This window comes from Melanotaenia boesemani, chromosome 20 (assembly GCF_017639745.1).
Source record: "Melanotaenia boesemani isolate fMelBoe1 chromosome 20, fMelBoe1.pri, whole genome shotgun sequence".
NCBI lineage: Eukaryota > Metazoa > Chordata > Actinopteri > Atheriniformes > Melanotaeniidae > Melanotaenia > Melanotaenia boesemani.
Window position 1 is genome coordinate 13,339,676 of NC_055701.1, and position 21,076 is coordinate 13,360,751.

A 21,076-nucleotide genomic window follows, 5' to 3' on the forward strand; every position below is an offset into this window, starting at 1 on the left:
AGGGCATTTAGATTCACCAAACTAAATTTGTTTACTTCTTTTTCTCTTCCCCATATAAATTCAATTTTTTGGAGCTTAATCAAATCAAAACTAACATTCTCAAGATAACAAAATTTGACGCAGAAAAAAAACCCCACTATCAGGTAAAGCGCTATAACAATATGTTTGCATTATTATAATTTTCCTCTGCAAATACACAAATAACACAGAGACAAATGCATCACTTTTTTTTTATTGGAAACTAATTCCCATGACTCTAATGAAAACGCTACCTCTTAGTTTCCATCGCAGCAGGTTGCTAATTATTTTTTATCTTAACAAAATATCATAAATTAAGCAAATGGATAGTCCTATTAAGTGTTTCGTCGAGTTAAGAGTTTCAAGAAGGTCCTGTTTGTATATTTTCATGTGCAGGAGATCAGAAAATCGTCCTGTTCAAGGGGATATGGATTAAGCGCATTAATGAGTTTTGTTCTAACCAAATTTAACGACAGACAAGTCAGTCTATTTTATAAGGTAGGCTACTATAGTGTTATTTCATACACATATTCAATCGGATACATTTATCAGTCCTCTTCGTTTGTCTGGGATCGTAATAATCTGGCAGCTTCTTTAAGAGCCCAAATCCACAAGACTGGAGGTTAGAGGTCCCAACAAGGAGTCCTGCAGTTGGTGTGGATGTCCATGCATGCCGTGCACCGGCTGTGGGCCCCCCAGCCCGGACATGGGGTAAGCGGAGGCCCCGGGGTGGTTCATGTTGCCCTGAAGCAAAAGCGCTGAGTTCTGGTCGGGACTCTGAGGTGGCGAAAACTCGTCCTCCGAGCTGGACATTAGAGATTTTCCTCCATCCAGAGGAGACAGTTGGTTCTGTTTGTTGCCGCCTGCGTTGTTGTTTTCACTGTTCTCTCTGGGGAAAAAAGACAAAATAGAGGAAATTGGAAGAAATACTCACATTAAGATAATCATTCAACGTTTTGAAGTTTAAAAAATAAAATAATCCATCAAAACCTTTTTTTTCTGTAGACTATAAATAATCAAAAGTAGACAGATAAAAAAAACTGCTCCTTTCTTTTGTGTTAATGTTCTTTAATGTCACAGTTTGGATTTATTTGAAAAATCCAATAAATTGAATGTTTGGTTTTAATGCTTTTTTATTCCACTGCAATCTAAATAAACATGGAAGAAAAATTTCAAATGCTTAGTTTTCTCAAAGAGAAATGGAAATAAGCTTTTATTTATAACAATTATATAGCGTAAGTCATCATTTGCATCTTATGATCGATGTATTTTATTTTTGTTGTTTAGTGACAGTTCAAGTTGATTTAAATTTTGCTGAAGGGTTCCCATCATTTGACAACAAGCTGCAATAGCTTAACCACCTTCACTGTTCAAGGGAAGACTGTCCTCAACATGTCCACAATTTATAAAACACACACGCCTCTGTTTGAAATAAAGTTATTTATATAAGAGATATTGTTCTATTTATCTCCTCGGTTTTCCTATAAATAGGCTGCTGCCATAACACTCTTTAATTTACTTAGTGTTCTTTTTTCTTGTTGACACACTTAAAAGAATGCTCTCAGATGTCAAACCTTTATTTGCCTTCAAATTTGTGAAAATCAATCAATAAATCATTCTATTACACAGGAGATTTTCAAGCACCACTTAGAACGTGACATTTGAACGTACCTTTCTTTCGCCTCTGCGGCTCTGTCTCTCTGCCGTCTGTTTTTGAACCAGTTGCTGACCTGCGTGGTGGTCAGTCCTGTGGCCTCGGCCAGCTCCCTTTTTTCACGTGGAGACGGATACGGGTTATGCGTGTACCACTCTCTCAGGACTCCCCTGGACTTCTCCTTAAAGCAGTAGCTGGTTTCCTCTCCGTCCCATATCGTGCGGGGCAGCGGGAATTTCCTCCGCACCCGGTACTTCCCTACAGCTCCGAGCGGCCGGCCGCGCAGCTTCTCTGCTTCCACGTAGTGCGCCTTCAGCCACAGCTGCTGAAGCTTCGGGTGGTTGTGCGGTGAAAACTGGTGACTCTCCAGGATCTTATAAAGCTCCCTAAAGTTCCCCCGATGAAAAGCCACCACTGCCTTGGCTTTGAGGACGCTTTCGTTCTTATGGAGATGATCACAAGCGGGTAAAGACCACAGAAAGCGGCCGAGCCTCTCCAGGTTTCCTCCTTGCTGCAGAACCTCGCAAACGCACGCCACTTGCTCCTGCGTAAAACCGAAGGACGGTAATATTGACATGATGTTCAAAACTCACTCCCCCGCCCAAAACCTTGATATCCAAAGAGATCGCTGTCAGTTTGTTGTGTGTATAATCGTTTGATAGCTTCTTGTGGTGGAGCAATCCAGTGCAATTCGTCCGCGTTGCAAAGGCCTATAGGCTATCCTCTCCTCTCCAGCCCCTGATGCGCGCAGCAGATTGGGATGTTGATTGTTGGGACAATTTGTTCCTGTTGGAGATATGTCAGGCTTAAAGGGAGCCTGTGCGTTTCGGTGATTGGCTCTCCCTCTGCCCTGCACCCTGAACAGCATAGCAGGACTGAGTTTGCAGCTCCGTTTCCTCCCCAGAGGCAGTGCGTCAGGGGCTGAAATAGGAGCGCTCCCACCTCCCGCCCCCACAGTCCCTCTTCTGCTTCAGCTGAGGGAGCAGAGCAACACCTAAACACTAATCAATTATTACAGAGCTCTTTAAAAGCATTATTAACATGTTCTGAATATCTTCTCAAAATGGTAACACCAGACTTCCCATGCGGGATGGAATCATACAATCTTCCAGACATTAGTGAGGGGAAGGTAATACACAAAAACAAGATTATTTACAAAACTAGTTTTCAGACACAGGCTACTTAAAACAGGCATGAGGATGTCGTGAGCTGCAATACAATAAAGGTAAAACAACGAAATAAACAAAAATCCTTAGTATTCAGTTTTTGTTTTTGTTTACAAGCCCTCTCATGTTTGCACGTTGTCTTAGGGCACAACCTGCATAATTACATGCAGATTTCGGGTTGTATTCCCACCTTTGATAGTCCTTTAATTAGAAAAGCCGTTTATTTTATGAGGTGCTATAATTTAATAAGTTCCTATGATAGTTTGGTCCATTACGTGCCATTACGCACTTATTTATGAGCAACCTATAGTACCTGCCAAACTTGTTATGGGCCATAGACCACCAGTAGGAAACTGGCCACTTAAGTGTGTGTGTGTGTGTGCGTGTGTGTGTGTGTGTGTGTGTGTGTGCACGTGTCTGTATGTTTGTGAGAGGAAGAGAGGCAGAGAAGGCTGATATGAAATACCACATGGTTCAAGCCCAAGAGTCAATTAGCCAGATATTTTCAGGACAAAATCCAGCATTTAGTCGCGTGTAAATCTGCCACATTAACGAGTTTCAGAATGTAAGATTACTAAAAAATATTTAAACTCTACATGTCAAGTTGCAATTTTGCTTAGTATGGAACTGAACATTTATCATCTGTCGGGACAAATGAAATTTGCATTTTTTTCGAGTTTATATCTTATTTGTACGTTTTAAAAGAGCTCCTTCCAGCTTGTTATCCACATTTATATTTCAGAGATTAGACAGGCACCGTACTGGCTCCAGTTTTTTTCTGTGAGGTGAAACACAAAACCAATCCATTAGTAAATGAGTTCTGTGTGACACTAGTTCTTGGTGGTGCAGTTGTTGGTTTGAGCCTCATAGATCACATTTGTCTGAACCAAAGTCTGAAACTAAACTCCGCTTCAATATGTTAAAAAAGTCTGCTTAGAAAACGATTTCCAATGTCATAAAAAGATAAAGGGTGTCTTTTTGCCTGACGAGTTTAACTAAAAAGGTATAAAATGCTTTGGGATGTTCTTGTTTTTTTTTTTTTTTTTTTTTTTGCTGCCAGACACCTGAAAAGTACAGCAGAGGTAAAAGAAATAAAAAGAAGGAGTTCCTTTCTTGTGTTTTTAATTAATCCTGTAAGAATATGAAGAAAAACAAAGTAAGTGAAAAAGGACATATGTGAATTATCGTGAATGTGGAACAAAGTAAGCTAAACAGAGTTGATGATGACCAGTCTGCTTCCAGTATCATCTGTCTTTATGTTATATTAAATAAAAGAAAAGAAAAAAATCTTTAAAAAGAGAGCAAAACATAAGTTTAGACTAATCTTTAGCATATTATCTTTGTTTTGGTTGTATTGATTCAGATAAAGCTAGTTTCCTCCTGAATGCGTGGCAGATATCTTGTGGTGTTGAAGTGAATCTGCAAGAAATTTCACATTAGGTGCCTGTAATATCCCTTAAAATCCTCTCATTTCATTTGGATTGTTTTCCTTTTTTCCCCTAAAAAAGTAAAACCACCATGCGGAAGAAGACGCCTCTCACTTACACACACACACACACACACACACACACACACACACACACACACACACACACACACACACACACACACATATATATATATATATGTATATATATATATATATATATATTTTTTTTTTTTTATATATATATAGGTCTATATATATGTGTATTTTACCAGAGAACGCTTTCGTTAATTATGGGACTAACAGCTAATTAACTTATTTTTTTCAAGGGTTTGATAAGCTATACTGCTGGGAAGCTCAAAAAATTGAATTTACATGTTAAGGTGGACACAGACTGGATGTATGGCTGTTGTCGTGCTGTGTAAAACCTCAGTGCTTCAGTAAATGAGCTGTCTGATGAGCGGCTCTCGGGTTTCTCTAATATCTCTACCACATTGCGCCGCGCCTCCTCCTTTAACCCGAGCAGCCCGGGGGGCGAGATTATTTCAAGATGTGGACCCTCCGCCTCCGCCTCTGTCACGGCCAGTGCTGGGCTCCTCATAACCCGACAAGAAATGCAATACTTAGGCAGGCGATCATTCGTTACTCGTTTAAAAAGGGACTTCCATGCAGAAAGGATTAATTTTTCCTCTTCTCCAGTCTTGCGTCCTTTATTAACGGAAAAAAAACACCACAATGTCCACACTTGTTGAAGTTTAATTAGAGGTAGGGGGCTTTATTAGACCTATGGAGAGTATCTACATTGTTTCAGCAATATTTACTTGCATATAAAAAAATAAATGACATATCGCGGTGACACTTCCGTCCAGAGACGAGAATTTTTTTTTAAAAAGGCTAGAAATTACTTCATATAAATGGCATCATCAAAAAGATTATGTTTCCGGTTTAATTTTTTCTAAGATATGGGACATTTGATCAAATTGGGGGGAAATGAAACCATTGTCTTAATGCACAGATAGATGGTTTTCACTTTACCAAAATCTAAAGTGCTGTTTCAGCAGTGTAAACCTGTAAGTGAAAATGTTAGATTTGTTTTCTCCTGGGGCTTCAAGTTAATTATTATTGCTATTTCCAAATCTCAAAACGGACGAGTTTGGGATACAGTTAAGCAAGTCAGGCTTACTTAAAAAAAGGCACAAATATTAAGAACAGTGCAACTAGCACATTTGTTACTGAAAAAACTCGCAGAGAATGAATATAACAGAGTCTTTGCCCCCGTCTTAAAGTTTGTGGTTAATTCAAGATGTCTTCAGTGTGCGTTTAATTAAGAAACTACTGCGCGGTTTGTTGGGTGGTGAACGGCAGTGAGAAAAAAAGGCAGCTCCTTCTCCCAAAACAAAACACAACTGTTGACATGAGTGAGTTAAATGAAATTGGAGCTGCAATTATCAGCTTAACAGAGTTTCCTGTCATGTTGGAAAATTAGACCTGGTACAAGTGCGCTGGGGTTAGCTCTGCCCCCCACCCCAAAATCATTACGCATTTCCTCAGAGGACCACCTCTACAAATATGCAATTAAGGCCTCGGCTTTTACAGTTCTCTGCTCGGTAAACACACCCCGGGTGTATAGATGAGGACATTTGTTTTAAAGAATCTCTTTTTCTGGCTGCGGGGTTTAGACAAATAAACAAACGAGGCAGCAGACAAACACATAAACAAACAAAGGGAACAATTTAAATGTTATGTGCAGCTACCATGTGTGCTTTTTGGCAGGGAGGGGGCGCCATGACAAAGCTGTCATACAAGTCAAAATGTAGCTCGAGAGAAGATGAGTTGTTTGTGTTTTAGATATTACGCAGTTGTGCAGCAGCTGTGTGTGTGTGTGTCCATGATCTTCACTGGTCATTTCACTCTTCACATACTCATGTTACAACGTGGTGTTTTTCTCTTTGGGAAATACCTTTGACCACTATGCTGTGAGGACTTGATGCTTCCTCCCAGCTGCTGCCTCCATGCATGTGTGTCACACTCAGACTCGCACATGCCCACTTAAAACTGTCCTCATGAGTTATGTTTTCTGTCCTTGTCCTCCAGAACAAACCAGTGAATCAAGCGTGTTGCATTTTTTCCTGAATGATGGACAACAGCAGACACGCACAGACCTCCTGTTCTTCCACACAACTGTCACATTATTTCTCTTCTATTTTATATAAAGTCCACCACTGATTATTTGTAACCCAATGAGAGCAAACTTTCTCCATTTCTGCCTGGACCCAGCTTGACCAGTGGTGGTGGGTCTGCAGCAGGCTGGTACCCACTGACCCCTGCCCTCTCATTAGTGGGATGTGGAGTGGTGGAGTACCATGCTCCCCAGGTCATATTACATATGGCTTGCAGTCTGCTGCGCCGCATTAAATGTCAGCTTTGAAACCATCTGAAAGATCAGAGGTCAGTGTTTTTAATAAGGCCACAGTTCTGGGGGAGTTCCTTCTTTTTTTCTGTGTTTCTTTTTCTTTCTTTCTTTCTTTCTTTCTTTCTTTCTTTCTTTCTTTCTTTCTTTCTTTCTTTCTTTCTTTCTTTCTTATTTTTTAACTTCAGAACAAACAATGTTTTACTTAGCATGTTTTAAATCACGGACAAAATAATCCACTGATTCACAAAAAACAGAGATGACCTGGTTTTAATACATAAACAAAGGCAGTAAAACTTGGAAATTTCTTAACTTGACTCCTGACAGATCCTTTAGTTCTTCTGAAAACTTGCAGCACAACATCTTTGTGGGAGCATTTGTGCTCCTTTTCTGTCTAATTCACAGGCACAATGCACAAAGGTGGAATTTGGAGTCTTCTCTGGCCCCCTCCTCGTGAGATCTACAGAGCATAGGCTCTTGCTGCAAATGGGATATTGTTCTGGGCTCCAACAAAGCTGTTTTCACCCTCTTCAATATTACAGGAGGAGTTACCTGATACCTAACAATCAGCTAATCCACTGCCCATGGCGACTAGGTCACCTGTGCACAGGTAACTTTATCTTGGTTGCCTGCCTCTCCCTCCCCTTTCCCGTTAGTCTCTGCCACCCTCCACCCCCCTCTTCTTCTCTGTGCCTCAACAGTGAGCACAGACAAACAGCCTCTGTTTATTTAGGTCATCAGTTAGATCATATATATGTCCTGCAGCCAGAATCTGCAAAAAAGACAACTCTTATAACCCAACACAAAGATGCTGTGAATGAAGTAAAATCCCCTGCTGTTCATTCATATGTCAAACTTTGCTTCCATCTTATCTCCTCACTCTGATATGGTCAGGTGCCCCCAAGCATTGGATAGAAATTTACAAATTTGCAGAGAATCTCCTCAAGCTGTGTGAGGAACTACAGCTCTTTCCTGAACTGAGTGACAGCCCCTCAGATTCATTCTTCCACATGTTGAAATAGTGGGGTGGTGGGATTTGGCCTTCGTTTCAGGGGAAAGGCCAGTGGATTGGACTGAACTGTGGGGAGCTGTAGGCCCCCCACCCAAGAAGAGCTTTACCTCTGGAAATCTCATTGCTGTTTATTTGAATTACAGAGGCTGAGATGAGAAAAGGAGGCCTAATGAACTCCAGGTTGCCAGGCATGTGCAAACGATCACTGCAGGTTTGCAGAGAGCTGCAGCAGGCTTGCTGGATTACAGCTTGCCAGTTTCCCCCTGCTATTCTTGCAAGTTGGCTACATAGAGCTTTTAAATGTTGGGAGGACATGTGCTTCGTGTCTGTCATAAGCCAACTGCCATTACAGGCACTAAAAACTGTGTCACTAAAATCTTAAAAAAAGATAACTCAACACTGCTGTCAGTCATCTTAAAGCTGAGTTTTTTGTAAAGAATTAAAACTGCCTGTTTTACATTTTTATAAATATAAACTTTTATTGCAGTATGGAGATTTAGAAAAATACATTCAAATAATTTCAGATAACAATCATATAATTCAAACTAAGATAAAAAAAAAAAAATAAAGCAAACAAAAATTGAATTTTTTGCTCATAAGTTTTGGTTTATGACATTAAAGAAGTGAGGATACTTTCAGTGAAAGGTCCATTCAAATGTTTTGACCAAGAGAAGCTTCACTAGTCCACCGATATGAATACATGTGATAGATTGATTAATATAAATAGTGTGAGCAGAGTGTAAGGTGTGCTACAATGGTCATGTATGACAGTAAGAACCTTAACTCTTATGAAAAGTGCCAGACACCATTTGACAAATGGGCTCCATGCTCTCTTTGTCTGACACCCAACAAATGTGCCAGAAGGGGCGACGGTGGTAAATCTCAGAAGCTGCTTTCTGTTCACTGATACAAGAGCTGTAGCAGAGCTTACTTTTAGTGTTATTCACAAAAGACAAATAAAAGGCACTCGTGTCCAAAATGTTATAGTGCCGTGCAAAGAGAAACTATTACAATCTCTCTCTGGTTTAATGGTGAGACTATAGAAAATCCTCTTAGTTGCATTTGTTCCTTGGACTTTCAAGACATACACACTGCAATTGTTTGCATCTGGCTTTATAGAAAAATATCATTCAAGATCAGTGACATTTGGGGAGACACATTAAAATGAAACATGATATAGTACAGTATCATCACATCTAGTTAACATACTATGAGTTGCAGCTTTATAAACAACATATGATGAAGAACATGAGAGCTTGTGATCATCGCTCGTGTCTTGGCCTCACAGGTTGATGATGAGATTTGAAATAGGAGCCATTACTGCGATAGTGTGCATTTGCTGGGGTGTGTCACACATGACAACCCCCCCCCCCCCCCCCCCCCCCCCCCAACACGGAGGTTATTTGAAACATTAGAATGTCATCATGGTAGTGCAAATGCCAAAACAGACCAATGCCATTGTGTTTTTTAAGTATCAGAAAGGCACATTCGTCTTCAATCTTTTCCCACATTATATGCCCCCTATTTTTATATATATATATACATATATATATATATATATATATATATGATATAAAGCACAAAGCATAAAGCACATTTTTGTGGTGACTTGAGAGGCATTCAGATAATTTAAAGTGCTTACTGAAGGACACTTTTCCCTAAATCAGCAGCTTTTTTGTGTTATTGACCTTTTCTCTGCAAGTGTGTGCAGTCCTTCAGTAAAGCTGTTTAACTGACAACTTTTCATAGCGGCTCTCTCCCTCTCCCCCCTCCAGAATGACCTTTTTGGTTTGACCCACATGACGCATTTAGTTTGGAGGAACATCGTGGTCACATGACTCAAGGCATTCCAACACCTGCTTCTGCAGATCAAATCCACTCAACAGGAAGTAGCAGGTGTTGTCTATAAAAATGCACATTTAAACAAGGCTCAAACATATACAGAAACGTCTTCTGTTAGCTAATAAGTCACAATGTTTCGTCTCACGAACGGGGGCTTTTAAAACATGTTACAGGCTGTTTTTCTAATTTTCATGACCATCTGAACAAGCCCACCCACAGGGCTTCTCTCTGACTAGAGTGCATCAAAAAAAGTCAAATGAATGCAAATAATTTAAAGGAAATTAATGGTTTTAAAAAACACACATACACACACACACACACACACACACAAAAAGAGTAAAAAGATTCATCATATCACTGCTCGGGTGGACACGAGTGCTTCTGCGAGGGGTGAGGTTTTGAGGCTAGAGGTCAGCCATGTCCTCATCCATCTGCACTGTCTGTAGTTTGGCCAGCTCCTTGCCCTCTGCTGCTTCCATCTCCCCGCACATAGCCCGCACCATTTCATTCATGCCTCCTGACCCCGAGCCATCCACCTTATTCTCTGATAGGTTCATATAGTCGCTGTTCATACCTGGGCCCATCAGGTGTGAAGATGGGGCTACTCGTTGCACCTCGTGGGTCCCGAGGTATTCTGTGTGTTGGAGGTGGTGGTTGTTTGGGTCTGTTTGACTGATCAGTGGCGTACTGACGGTGAGGGTAGTGTAAACCTCTGGCTCGGGGCTGGATGAGGTGACTGCGGTGACCTCAGTGGTGGAGGTGGCACCATGGCTGGAGGAGATTTCCTCTGAGTTTGGGGTGGTGTAGCTGATCTGACCACTGGGGTCAAGGTGGAGCCCGTGGTGGTATGAGGAGTACATTCCCCCCTCCAAAGGCTCCTTCTTGATGGCAGGCTGACCGGTGTTGCTCATACTGTAGAGGACTGTACTGTGGTGCAGAGATGTCATGGTTAGCTTGTCCTGTTGCTGGAATGAGTTATCACTGGAGGAGCTCACTGCTACATTATTCAGAGGCATGTTACCTGTGGAGACGCAACAATAGATCAATACATGTACTATGTCTACCTGTAGTTCAACTAGAGCAGATCTCATTCCCACTGCTTGGACCCACACACATTTCATTTACAGCAGACCTTGGTCTAAAAATGACTGTTTTATGTCTCACACACTTTTGTGTTCTTTAAGTTTGACCCCAGAATGTCCCAGAGAATAAATGCAATAGCCTACCAGGACTCGTGAGCAAGCTGCAATATATTTTTTTTCTTCTTCCTGGACTAGATTCTCTGCTTTATGTCAAATTAGGTCCTGCAATGGGTTATTCCCATGTTGATGCATTTAATAGCTGCTGATAGTCTCAAAAATATTTTCCTTTCCTGCCCTGGAGATCAAGAGTGTGACAATGATGAGTGATGGTGACTTCAGGACTTCTTTTTAATCATCTCCAGGGCTCTAAAAAGACCACTACTTCTATAAATATATATGAACGTTTGTCCCTTTCCTATTTCTTCTTCTCTGTACGATGTATATTATCAGCTTCTCGGGCTATGGCCCAAACACAAACCAGCTAATAAAGCAGCTGAGAAGTGTTAGGTGGAAGTATTAGAGACTGGCTGATAAACCATTAGAGATGTGCAGCATTGCGCTGAAACCTTCAAGGAGTGCAAAGGGCAACAACTGCCCTGTTGTCATTATAAGACTATAACATCTATTATGTGATATACCACCAGAGTACATTAAGATTGTATTGATTATTATAAAAAATATATATATATTATTATTTTAAGGTCATCAAAGCTGCAGTGATGTTAACAGTATTTCATTAATGCAAACTGAATGATTGCATTTTATAAATCTATTAAGCATTTCTTAGTAAACCTCTGGGTTATCTTACATTTTTTCTCAACAATACATTTTCTTTAAAGCTCTAAAACCACATCACCTTTTAAGGTCACAAGTTCAATACAGAGCTTGAAAAATTGGCTTTTAACTTCTATGCCACTTATAGGTCAAATTCATTCTCAAAAACTTGGTAAATTTAATATTTTAATACCTTTTAATCTATTTTAATCCCTCATGAAAGAAATAGGGTGGATTAAGTAAATGAATGAAATTCATTTGAAGTGATCCTGATCATGTTTATGCATTAGATTTTATATGTGATGATGTAGTTTTTGTTTATGTTGTGCTTTCCTTGTCTTTTAACTTTTATTTTATTATTATTTAAATGTTAGGGCATCATCAAAAAGAACCTTCCTGTACAAATAAAGATTTCAAAAGAATTAAAGATTAAAAGAGTAAGCCTAAATTGAGCAGCAAATCTTTTAGTATGCATATCATTCACATCTTACAAAGAGAAAAAGTTAAATTATACATTCAAAATATAAAACTACTGTGTTATTGATGCTCATTTAAATTCAGTATGTTACATGTACATTTTAAGAATATGTGATAATTATAGTAGATTTTTTTTAAAATTGGAAATCCTTTCCTGGACCCACCTTGTGTTATTGTTGAAGAGGATGCAGAGGAGAGCTGTAGGGGAGGAAGACCTACATCGCTGTTGAGTAATGAGCTGCCATCACTGTCAGAGACTCCACTTGGTACCTGGACCAGACTGTACCCACCTAGCTGCAGAGCACCTGATGGTGAGCTGAACGTCAGCACAGACGAGCCTCCGTTCTGGCCGGCCATGGTGTGAACGCCCTCCAGCTTCACCTCTGCCCCATTCACACAGCCTGAGTAGGAAGTGTACTGCAAGGTGGACTCATCAGCACTGCCTAGTCCTTTTTCCTGTCCTGTCTGCATTTGCATTTCTGCTCCAGATCCTCCGAGCAACACCCCACCAGGTGGCCTCAAAGGGTTGAACGCCAAGGGCTGGATGCCCAAATTGAGCCCATTGAACAGGATGTTTCCAGGTGAGTGGAGGTAAGACGAACCACCATTGTGAAACACGGTGGTGGATGTGTTACTAGTAGCTAGACTTTCGTTGTAGAGGCCACCACTGCTGGATCCAGAGGACATTTTGACATCCCCAATCTGTTGGATGACAACTCCACTGTCCAGAGGTCCTGTTTGAATGGGAAGACTTCCATGTGTTATCACTCCATCTGAAGAATTGGAGAGAGGGCGAGGAGACAGCTCTTCCTGGCCTTTACTGGACTCATCCTCTGTGCTGTGATTGCCATCAGATTCACTGTACAGAAAAAGGCAGAAATAAACAAATGGTTTCTCATTAAATGATGGAAAACAAAACAGAACCATTTGTAGCTTTGATGGCTATTGGAAAATGTAGATATTAAGATTTTTCCCCCATACATAGACTACTTTTCTGCAAAAGAATGCACACTATAAATTCAGCAGAAGAATTGTTAATATTAAATACAAACTATACAAAAGAGAGGATATAAACGTATGGCTCTAATTTAATTTAATTTAATTTAATTTAATTTAATTTAATTTAATTTAATTTAATTTAATCCATGTATATCTTGCATTGATAGCTGACAGTCTCACATTTATTGCTTTTTACCCAGCTTTGAAGAGCAGGCTGTGTTTGGGAATGCCCTCTCTTACCTCTTGGAAAGCTGCTCTGACAACAACTAATCATCAACAACCGTGTGACCATTTGGCGCAATAAATTCTGGTGTGACAGAATACCAGTACTGATGACCTGGCAGAACAAATGGCTTTTGAGTTTGTATTTGTTTCCTCTTGTACTTTTGGCAATTAAATTTATTTTTTTTATTTTTCAAGAAAGAGCAGACTTTAAAATTTAAAGAAACTTTTGCAGCTCTGTTTTGTTATAGGCTCACTTTTGAAGATTGATTAAAACAGCTGCACCTCGCGTACGCGCGCCCGCGTGCGCACAGACGCACACATCTAAACCCACACTGCCAGTAAATATGGTTGTACTGTTAGTACAAAAATCCACAAGTTATATGAATATTAAAACATTGTTGAAGATTATTTCTAGTGTTTATAAAGTCCCATATAGATGCGTGTGTGTCCGTCCGTGCGTGTGTTTGAAAGAGGGACAGAGGGGTCACCTCCACCAGGTGCGTGTCATCTTTGTTCACAAAGAGGGAAACATGAAAGAACAGCCTTCACATCTCAGGTTATTTGTGTGGAGGATTACGATATGAAGCGCAGGAGAAGGTTGGCGTACAGTAATTCCTCTTTGGTGCCAGATAGGGAAAAAAAAACTTTGATAATGACAATGATTTGTTTGCTCGTTTGTGGACACGCGCACGTGCTTGTGTATTCATACCCCCAAATTACAAATAGATAAGAAAGTCAAGCACCCTTTCAAGTCACCTTTTGAACTTTGCTATCAAAGTTGCCCTCTTCTTGCGTCTAACACAACACTGCCGTTTGTAAGGCATTTTGTTATTTTGTTGCCCATGGTTTCCACCTCTCTTCTGGCCCGCTTCACTTGAAACCGGATCTGAATGGCAACAGCTTCATATTTCAAAACATTAAAAGCGTGCTCCGACGCTGTTTTTTAATAATTATTTCTAACTATCAACAGTTAATAATTCACATTGTCAAATCTTATAGTTTAAATCAACGCGACATTATGAAATACAGACACAGGAAATCACTGAATTAAGTGCAAGTGGTTTCAATTTATAAGGGAATGATTTATTGCGCCTTTTACGCACAGAGCGCTCGCAATATTTTATAGTTTTGGTGCGACTGAAAAAGTGGCGCTCTTTTGTATCCTTACCTTTTTGATTGTGCTTCCGACGGGTTTCTGTCTCTCTGTCTCCTGTTTTTGAACCAGTTGCTGACCTGGGTCAAGGAAAGTCCTGTTATCTTGGCTAGATTTCTTTTCTCGGCTGGAGATGGGTACCTATTCTGATTATACAGATCCTTCAGTGCGTTTCGCGACCTCTCTTTGAAACAATAAACTGTCTCCTCCCCGTCCCAGATAGTCCTCGGAAGAGGGTATTTTCTCCGGATCCGGTACTTGTCCACGGCGCCCAGGGGTCTCCCACGCGCCTTTTCCGCCTCGGTGTACCGAGCCTTGTACCAAAGATCTTGTAGAAAGGTGTGGTTGGACGGACTGAAACTGTGGTTCTCCAAAATACTATATAACTCCTGGTAACGAGCCTGGTGGAAAGCAACGAGGGCTTGAGCTTTTAGGATGCTTTCATTGCCGCGTAGCAGGTCGCTCTGTGGCAGAGACCAAAGGAACCTGGCTAGCCGGTCCACATTCCCCCCCTGCTGCAATGCCTCGCAGACGCACGCTACTTGCTCCGGGGAGAAAGCCAGAGAGGAAGCGGCGCTCACCAACAGCTCTGTGCGCACCGCGTCAGTGTTGGGAGTCGTGCGCTCCATGGACAACTCCGCCGCGTCCAGCGCCACAAGCTTGATGCACTCCCGCGTATCCACCTCCTTCACATTTTCTCTCTTGATGTCATTTGCTGTTGTGTCCTCTCCGGCAGAAGAAGAAGACATTTTTTTTCAAGCCTTCCCTGGTAGAGTCACTCCTCCCAGCTCGATCAGGTTACCTCCTCGCCATGCAAACGCGATCGGATATCTAACAGCAGCTGTAAGTAGATATCTTTCTCCCCTTTTCCTTCCAACGTGACTTTTACTCTGCGGGGACTGGAGCTGGAGGGAGACACGCTGGGATCTATCTGCATGAGAGCCACGCTATTGGCCGCCGAGGGCCCCCATAGGGGAGGAGCCAGTAGGATTCATACACGAATGTTTGGTTTCCAGTTGTCAGTCATGTAACTTCCAGTATGCACTATTCCCTTGGTTCACCTGTGCAAGGTGAGAGCTGTTGGGATCGTGGGAACTGGAAATCCTTGTTGTCTATTGTCAGGAGTTGCACTGCATGTACATGCACTCAAGAGTTTTTATTCCCACATCGAGGCAGGTAAATCTAAGTGGAAAGTGATTCTTTATTGTAAGTCGTTATTTTTAAAACGATTGCAAAACATTAAGTGTCACATTTGAAAATTATTGATCAGATTCAACATTTTGTAACATTTTTAATGCAAAATTCAACACGGTCTATGGCCACTTCTCTCATTTTCACACATAATCTCTTTGTATGTGCTCTAAAACCCTATTTGTCAGGTGCCTTTAAAAAAAAAGCCTTTTTTTTTTTTTTTTTTTTTTTTTTAGAAGATTGTGCTGATTTTAAGATGACCATAAGCCACACAACACATGGATCAAGTCAAACCAGTCACATAGGCCCAATCTTTCTTGCACTGTCAAATTCTGCACTTAAAACGAATATTCCCAAAAAAATAACAAGGAAACATCTTCTCATTTAATGTTAATCCTGATCGTTTTAATCAACAAGGCAATTTTGTTGGTTTTATCTTCAGATTTTACAGTAGCCAAGTCAGTTTTTTAAGAAGAAAAATGTCTGTAGCCTGCTGTACACATTTTAAATTGTTAAATTAATGCTACAAACATAATCAAGGGTACTGAGCTGTACTTTGAAAGGGTTGCATTTTAAACTAAACGATTCAACTAAATTATCTTATGTTAATGTTACAAGTGAATCGCTATAAAATAATAATTTTTAAAATTCTATCTTTACAGTATTTATATAAAAGAAATCACATTGACCAATACATTCAGAATTCAGGAAGAATTATTTTCCTCTAAAACATCTACACAAACACTGTATGATCTCAGAAGCTACATGGGGAACAACATCTGGATCGATTTTTGGTTTTAATTATGTTTCGGGCCAGGCTTTAGTTCATGGAATATATGAAAGTGAGTCAAAAGCTATAATCAAAAACAGCCATTTTATACATTCTTTTTAAATACAATCTTTGTGCAAAAATAAACTATTCAGATTTTTTACCTCATACCCCCTGAGACTGCCCGGGGGCCTTTGTCCGTGCCTACACCACGGTGTTCCCACCACGACCGTACAAGCGATCATTAAAAGGGAACCAACCTTATTAAAGGCGTTTCCTGTCGGACCAGAATCTGTGTGACACAGTGGTTCGCCGCTTTGAAGTGACAGGGGAGCTGCAAGTTGACATTTTTTAAAAGCTTGTTTTACTTTTTGTAGCAGAGACAGAAATGGACGACCAGGGGTGTCCGAGATGCAAAACAACCAAGTACAGGAATCCATCGCTGAAGCTGATGGTGAACGTCTGCGGTCACACGCTGTGAGTACTTACATTTGACAGCTGAAAACAGAGCAGTGGGGCTTATTTTCCCCTCAAAAACGTCGGCGGTTTGGCTTCAAAGTGCACAATAAGACTGAATAACAGGAAAACTCAAACCCAGAGCTTACTATAAATTTCAGGGGAGAAAAAAAAATCTATGGTTGGAAAATTATTAATGGTTGGACCTCACTCATGGCATGGAAGATTGTTTTGTTTTGGATCCATAATCATTAAGCTAACAGCTAATGTGTTCATGTAGCTGAAGATGGGGAACGTCTAACACCACACTGACCCAGCTGATATGATATCATCTGTATAAGCAAACAAGTAATATCTAAATTGAACAGGCTATTTGACATTTCTTAAGTACTGTATGACAACAGTCAATGCTGTAGAGCATGACAGTCAGTTTTACATTACACTGGACATTGTTTATACTTGACCTTCACTGGTAATTTGTACCCCCCTTCAAAAACATAATGAGCAGTCCTTGAAAACATGACTCTTTATGGAAAATACATACAGTTTAGGAAGTTAGGAGTGACTAATACTGACAAATATATTTATGTGTTTGCGCCATTTGCATTGTTTTATCAATTAAATGAATTATTTAGTGATAATTAAAATGGCTAGTAATCAAATGCTCTTCAAACTAGTTCACATCCAATTCCAGCATTTGGTGCTTTGAAAGAGCATTTTGGTCTCAAATCTCCAATAGGTGCTAAGATGGGTTAAGACCTAGTTAATGCAATTGCATGATTCTAATAATTTTCATACTGTTAGAAGCACACCGGTTATGAAAAGAGATTACTCTAACCATGGTAGAAGACTTAAATGTGTTTAAGTTTAGATAAATGTAATCACATGGGAAAAACTTTGTATTGATTTATAGTGACCCAATCTTGTAAGACAAGAAGAACCAAATAATGCCAGCAAAATGCCACCTACAACATAACATAGTCATTGGATCCTCTTACTGTAGAGGTCAATGCTTCTCCTCCCCCTTTTTCACTCACCTGTAAAGGCATTTACATTAAATTAACCTTTTTCTCTCTGATTAAAGTTCTGTGGTTGGGATTGATTGATTGATTGACTGATTGTGAAGGGATTCATGATTTTGACAAAAGACAGAAAATATAAATTACCCATCAACAAATCCTAGATTAATGTTTAAGAGTTTTAATGTGTATTACATTTAAAGTTCTTTTCTTGAAACTATATTCACTATCTGATCATCTATTTCTGTCAAGTTTTTCCACCACAGACAGAACTGTGCATCATCTTTATGTCACCAGTTGGTAAAACTTGTCTGTTGTGCAATTTTTAGTATTTAACCTTGACATCTACTTAAAATCCTGAACAGTTAAATGGAGGGGACATGGTCTCCATGAGGATTTTGCAGTGATGGCGGTAGCCTGATGAGCGCATCTTTTTTGTCCCTGTCTGTTTATTGACCGTACCATCAGGAAGTGGTCGTGCTTTGTCATCAGGTCAGCAAGCTCATAACTCACTGCCTCTGTCTGGATACAGGGCTACACATAGAAAATTAAAATGATTCTGCAATGAAGCAATTTGGAGTGATGTCCTAGCCCAGGTCACCTTGAGTTTGTTCCTGAGAGCTGGTGCGACAGTGAATTTATGCATCACTTGGAAACTGCTGTACCCACAAACTGTATTAGTAATTTAATAACTGATGTTGTATGGCACTTTATTTGGGAGAAATCTTAATGAATATTTGAAGGTTTTAGGGGCTTGTGCTGCAGTTTGAGAACATGTTTCAATTTCATAGAGATTTCTTATTTGTGAGGTCATCAAGTCTTGACTAGATATAGTCTAGAAGATAAAAATAACTGTGGGCAGCCATAACATATCAAATTCATTCCTTAGAATTATACTATTAACACAGTATTGACTTGCTTTGCAGTCTATTGTCACTATCAATCTGATAGCTGTACAGAATTTAAGAATTGAAAATTAAAATAAAAAAAAATTTTAATATAATACATGAAACTAAAATGTAAGATTATCACTGTGGCTAATTTCTGTTCTTTTTTTTCAGTATGAAAATATTTGTAAAGTGGATTGTTTTGGTTTTGGACTCTTGGCAGGACAAAAACAAACATTTTGAAATTACCACCCAGGTTTCTGGGAAGCTTTTTTATTTAACATTTTTCAAATATAAGTTAAATCATCTCATCACTTGTCTTTGTTGTTTGTTAGTCATTTTAATAACTGTAAGCCTGTCTCTTCTACGGTGTGGTTAGATGTCTGAACCCCTGGTGTTACATTGCTTTATCAAGGTTCTCTGTGCATCTAAATTTAAACTCCCACACAGCACATTTTGTATGCCTGTCACCAGGGGCATTTGATGCATGTTATTACCACTGCAGAATGACACCAGACCCATCATACCCATGTCATTTGGCATTTGACATAGGGCATAGGCAGCAAAAAACAATTGTAGCTTAGGTGGCTGTTACAGCAGGAATATAGTGAGGCTGACGGGGCAGACACACCTCATTGAATAGAAAGGAAATTATATGTTCTGGATCAGTGTACATTTGTACATTTGTAAAATGTGAATTGCCTCATGCAGCCCAAGTTATTAGCAGAAATAGCTTAAGTTATGTTATCAATAGTTTCTTTTAGGATGAACATAAACTTTTATGATGAGAAAGATTAGGAGAATTATGATAAATTTAAAACCAACCAATCAAATTGCTAAATCTATTAATACTTGTGTGTTGTTTTTTTATCATTATAATTTATTTAAATAAAGATTACTGACATTTTTATTTACAAAAGGCATTTACCTTCAAGTTTGCAGTGTTGAAAATACTTGTAGAACTCTTGTTTCTACCTACTTTTTTTAAAACACCAAAGTCACCAAAACCAAGTTGTTTTTTTTTTTTTTTTTAGATTACACACAGCTTCTGTTAGCTAGAAAAATTCTTGGGCCTCACACATTTTTTGACCATCATGGTGCAGATATTGTAGATCTTAGGACAGGGCAGTGCGTTACAGGAGGTTTCATAAAAAAGGCAATGCTGCTCTATCTCAGCTTACACATCTGAGATAATCCCGGGCTACATGACAGGAACTTTTAGACAGCATTCTCTTGTCTATAGGCTCATTTTGCTTTATTTTCTTGCAAAGGAACAAGGCAAATATACATGCAGTGTCACTAATAGGTGGTGAGGTGTATTGGTGGGAGAGACTCTTTGCTGAGCTAGGACCCTGTTTACCTTCCTATTACCACCCGCTTCTCTGACCTGCTGACAGCTGCAGATGAAGAGATAGGAGCCTGGAGCTCTGAGCTGGACAGGTGAGAGAGGGAGGAGTCAGAAGCACTCAGTCAGCAGCAACAGCCTTGGGACAAAGAGATGGCAAGCTGTTAGTCCTCTGTCTGTTCACTTAAAGGACTTTTCTATGCCAAGTAAAGTACCGTAGCCATGGCAAGAAGTCTATGAGACCCCTTTGATTACAGATCTTTACAGACACATTTTAAAAGCTGGCGCAAATCAGGAGATGGAAAATTGACTCTAAAAGTCTCCTCCCTCCCTTTTAGATGATCACCCCTTTGCTCTAGAGTTACACAGGATTTCCCCTTTGGAGAGTTCTGTTGTGTGGTCCATTTATGGGGCAGGGGGCAAGCTACGCCCCACTCCTCGCCCAGTGTTGATGAATGGGCTCTTTGTAGGCCTGTGGAAACAAGCTGAATCCCTCCATCTACCTCCATATGGCAAGGTCTATAGATCTCCTGTACCCTGAGGCCACAGCGAACATCTGCCTCTTCCAGGGTGCACTTGAGTGGGGGCTCCTCATACTTTTGAGCCACCAATCGGACAGCATACATGTTTCTGTTGGCCGTTCACCTTTCATTTTTAATATTACTGCTTCATCAAAGCCAAGCTAAACTGACATATGATCACAGTAGTGCCTTATTTCGCTGTTGTATTACGTCAGACTTGGCAGGTTGAGCTTGTTTGCCCATATCAGAGACGCTAGGTGTAAACAGCCAAACTCCATGTCTCTGCAGTTTCATATTTAGTTTTTTGCTTTTGGTCTCGCTGACAAAGTGAAATGTCTTTCAAGATGTCTCTGTGATGACTGTTCTAATAGGCCCGTTCCCTGGGAAACTTTCAGATTGGCTCTAGTGACTTTTCAAAAGAAATGACTCAACCAAACCATAAATGCTAAAAAAAAAAAAAAAAAAAAAAAAATCTGCCTTTTTTCCCCTCAGCTTTGCCATATTTTATTGTAAATAGTGTCAGTGTTCAAAAGCAGATTTTGCCATTTGGAAACCAGATGTCAATTTTTTAAGGTGGTCACAAATAAGAAGGTGGATTCCTATGGAAATAAAGCTCCACAGAGACTTGATTAAAACAGTGTACTGTGCAA

At 40.0% G+C, this 21,076-nt stretch overlaps 3 protein-coding genes across 3 annotated transcripts in view; 1 reads left to right on the forward strand and 2 right to left on the reverse strand.

Moving 5' to 3' along the window:
- Window positions 1-216: 216 nt before the first annotated feature.
- LOC121630679 (homeobox protein six1b) lies at window positions 217-2,549 on the reverse strand. The gene is made up of 2 exons (XM_041971093.1): window positions 1,690-2,549; window positions 217-907 (listed from the first exon to the last, which is right to left on the reverse strand). The coding sequence occupies exons 1-2, from the start codon at window positions 2,247-2,249 to the stop codon at window positions 613-615; spliced, it is 855 nt and encodes a 284-aa protein (XP_041827027.1). The 5' UTR covers window positions 2,250-2,549; the 3' UTR covers window positions 217-612.
- Window positions 2,550-9,234: 6,685 nt separating this feature from the next.
- On the reverse strand, window positions 9,235-15,121 carry six4a (SIX homeobox 4a). Its single transcript, XM_041972957.1, has 3 exons — window positions 14,254-15,121; window positions 12,026-12,720; window positions 9,235-10,549 (listed from the first exon to the last, which is right to left on the reverse strand). Exons 1-3 carry the CDS (start codon window positions 14,985-14,987, stop codon window positions 9,933-9,935), a joined length of 2,046 nt encoding a protein of 681 aa, XP_041828891.1. The 5' UTR covers window positions 14,988-15,121; the 3' UTR covers window positions 9,235-9,932.
- A 1,368-nt stretch (window positions 15,122-16,489) lies between these two features.
- The window catches only part of mnat1 (MNAT1 component of CDK activating kinase), a 30,732-nt gene continuing 26,145 nt past the window's right edge, over window positions 16,490-21,076 (forward strand). Inside the window, exon 1 of the mRNA XM_041972654.1 lies at window positions 16,490-16,675. Coding sequence (XP_041828588.1) covers window positions 16,587-16,675 — 89 coding nt within the window. The 5' untranslated portion in view covers window positions 16,490-16,586. The remainder of the gene's footprint in view (window positions 16,676-21,076) is intronic.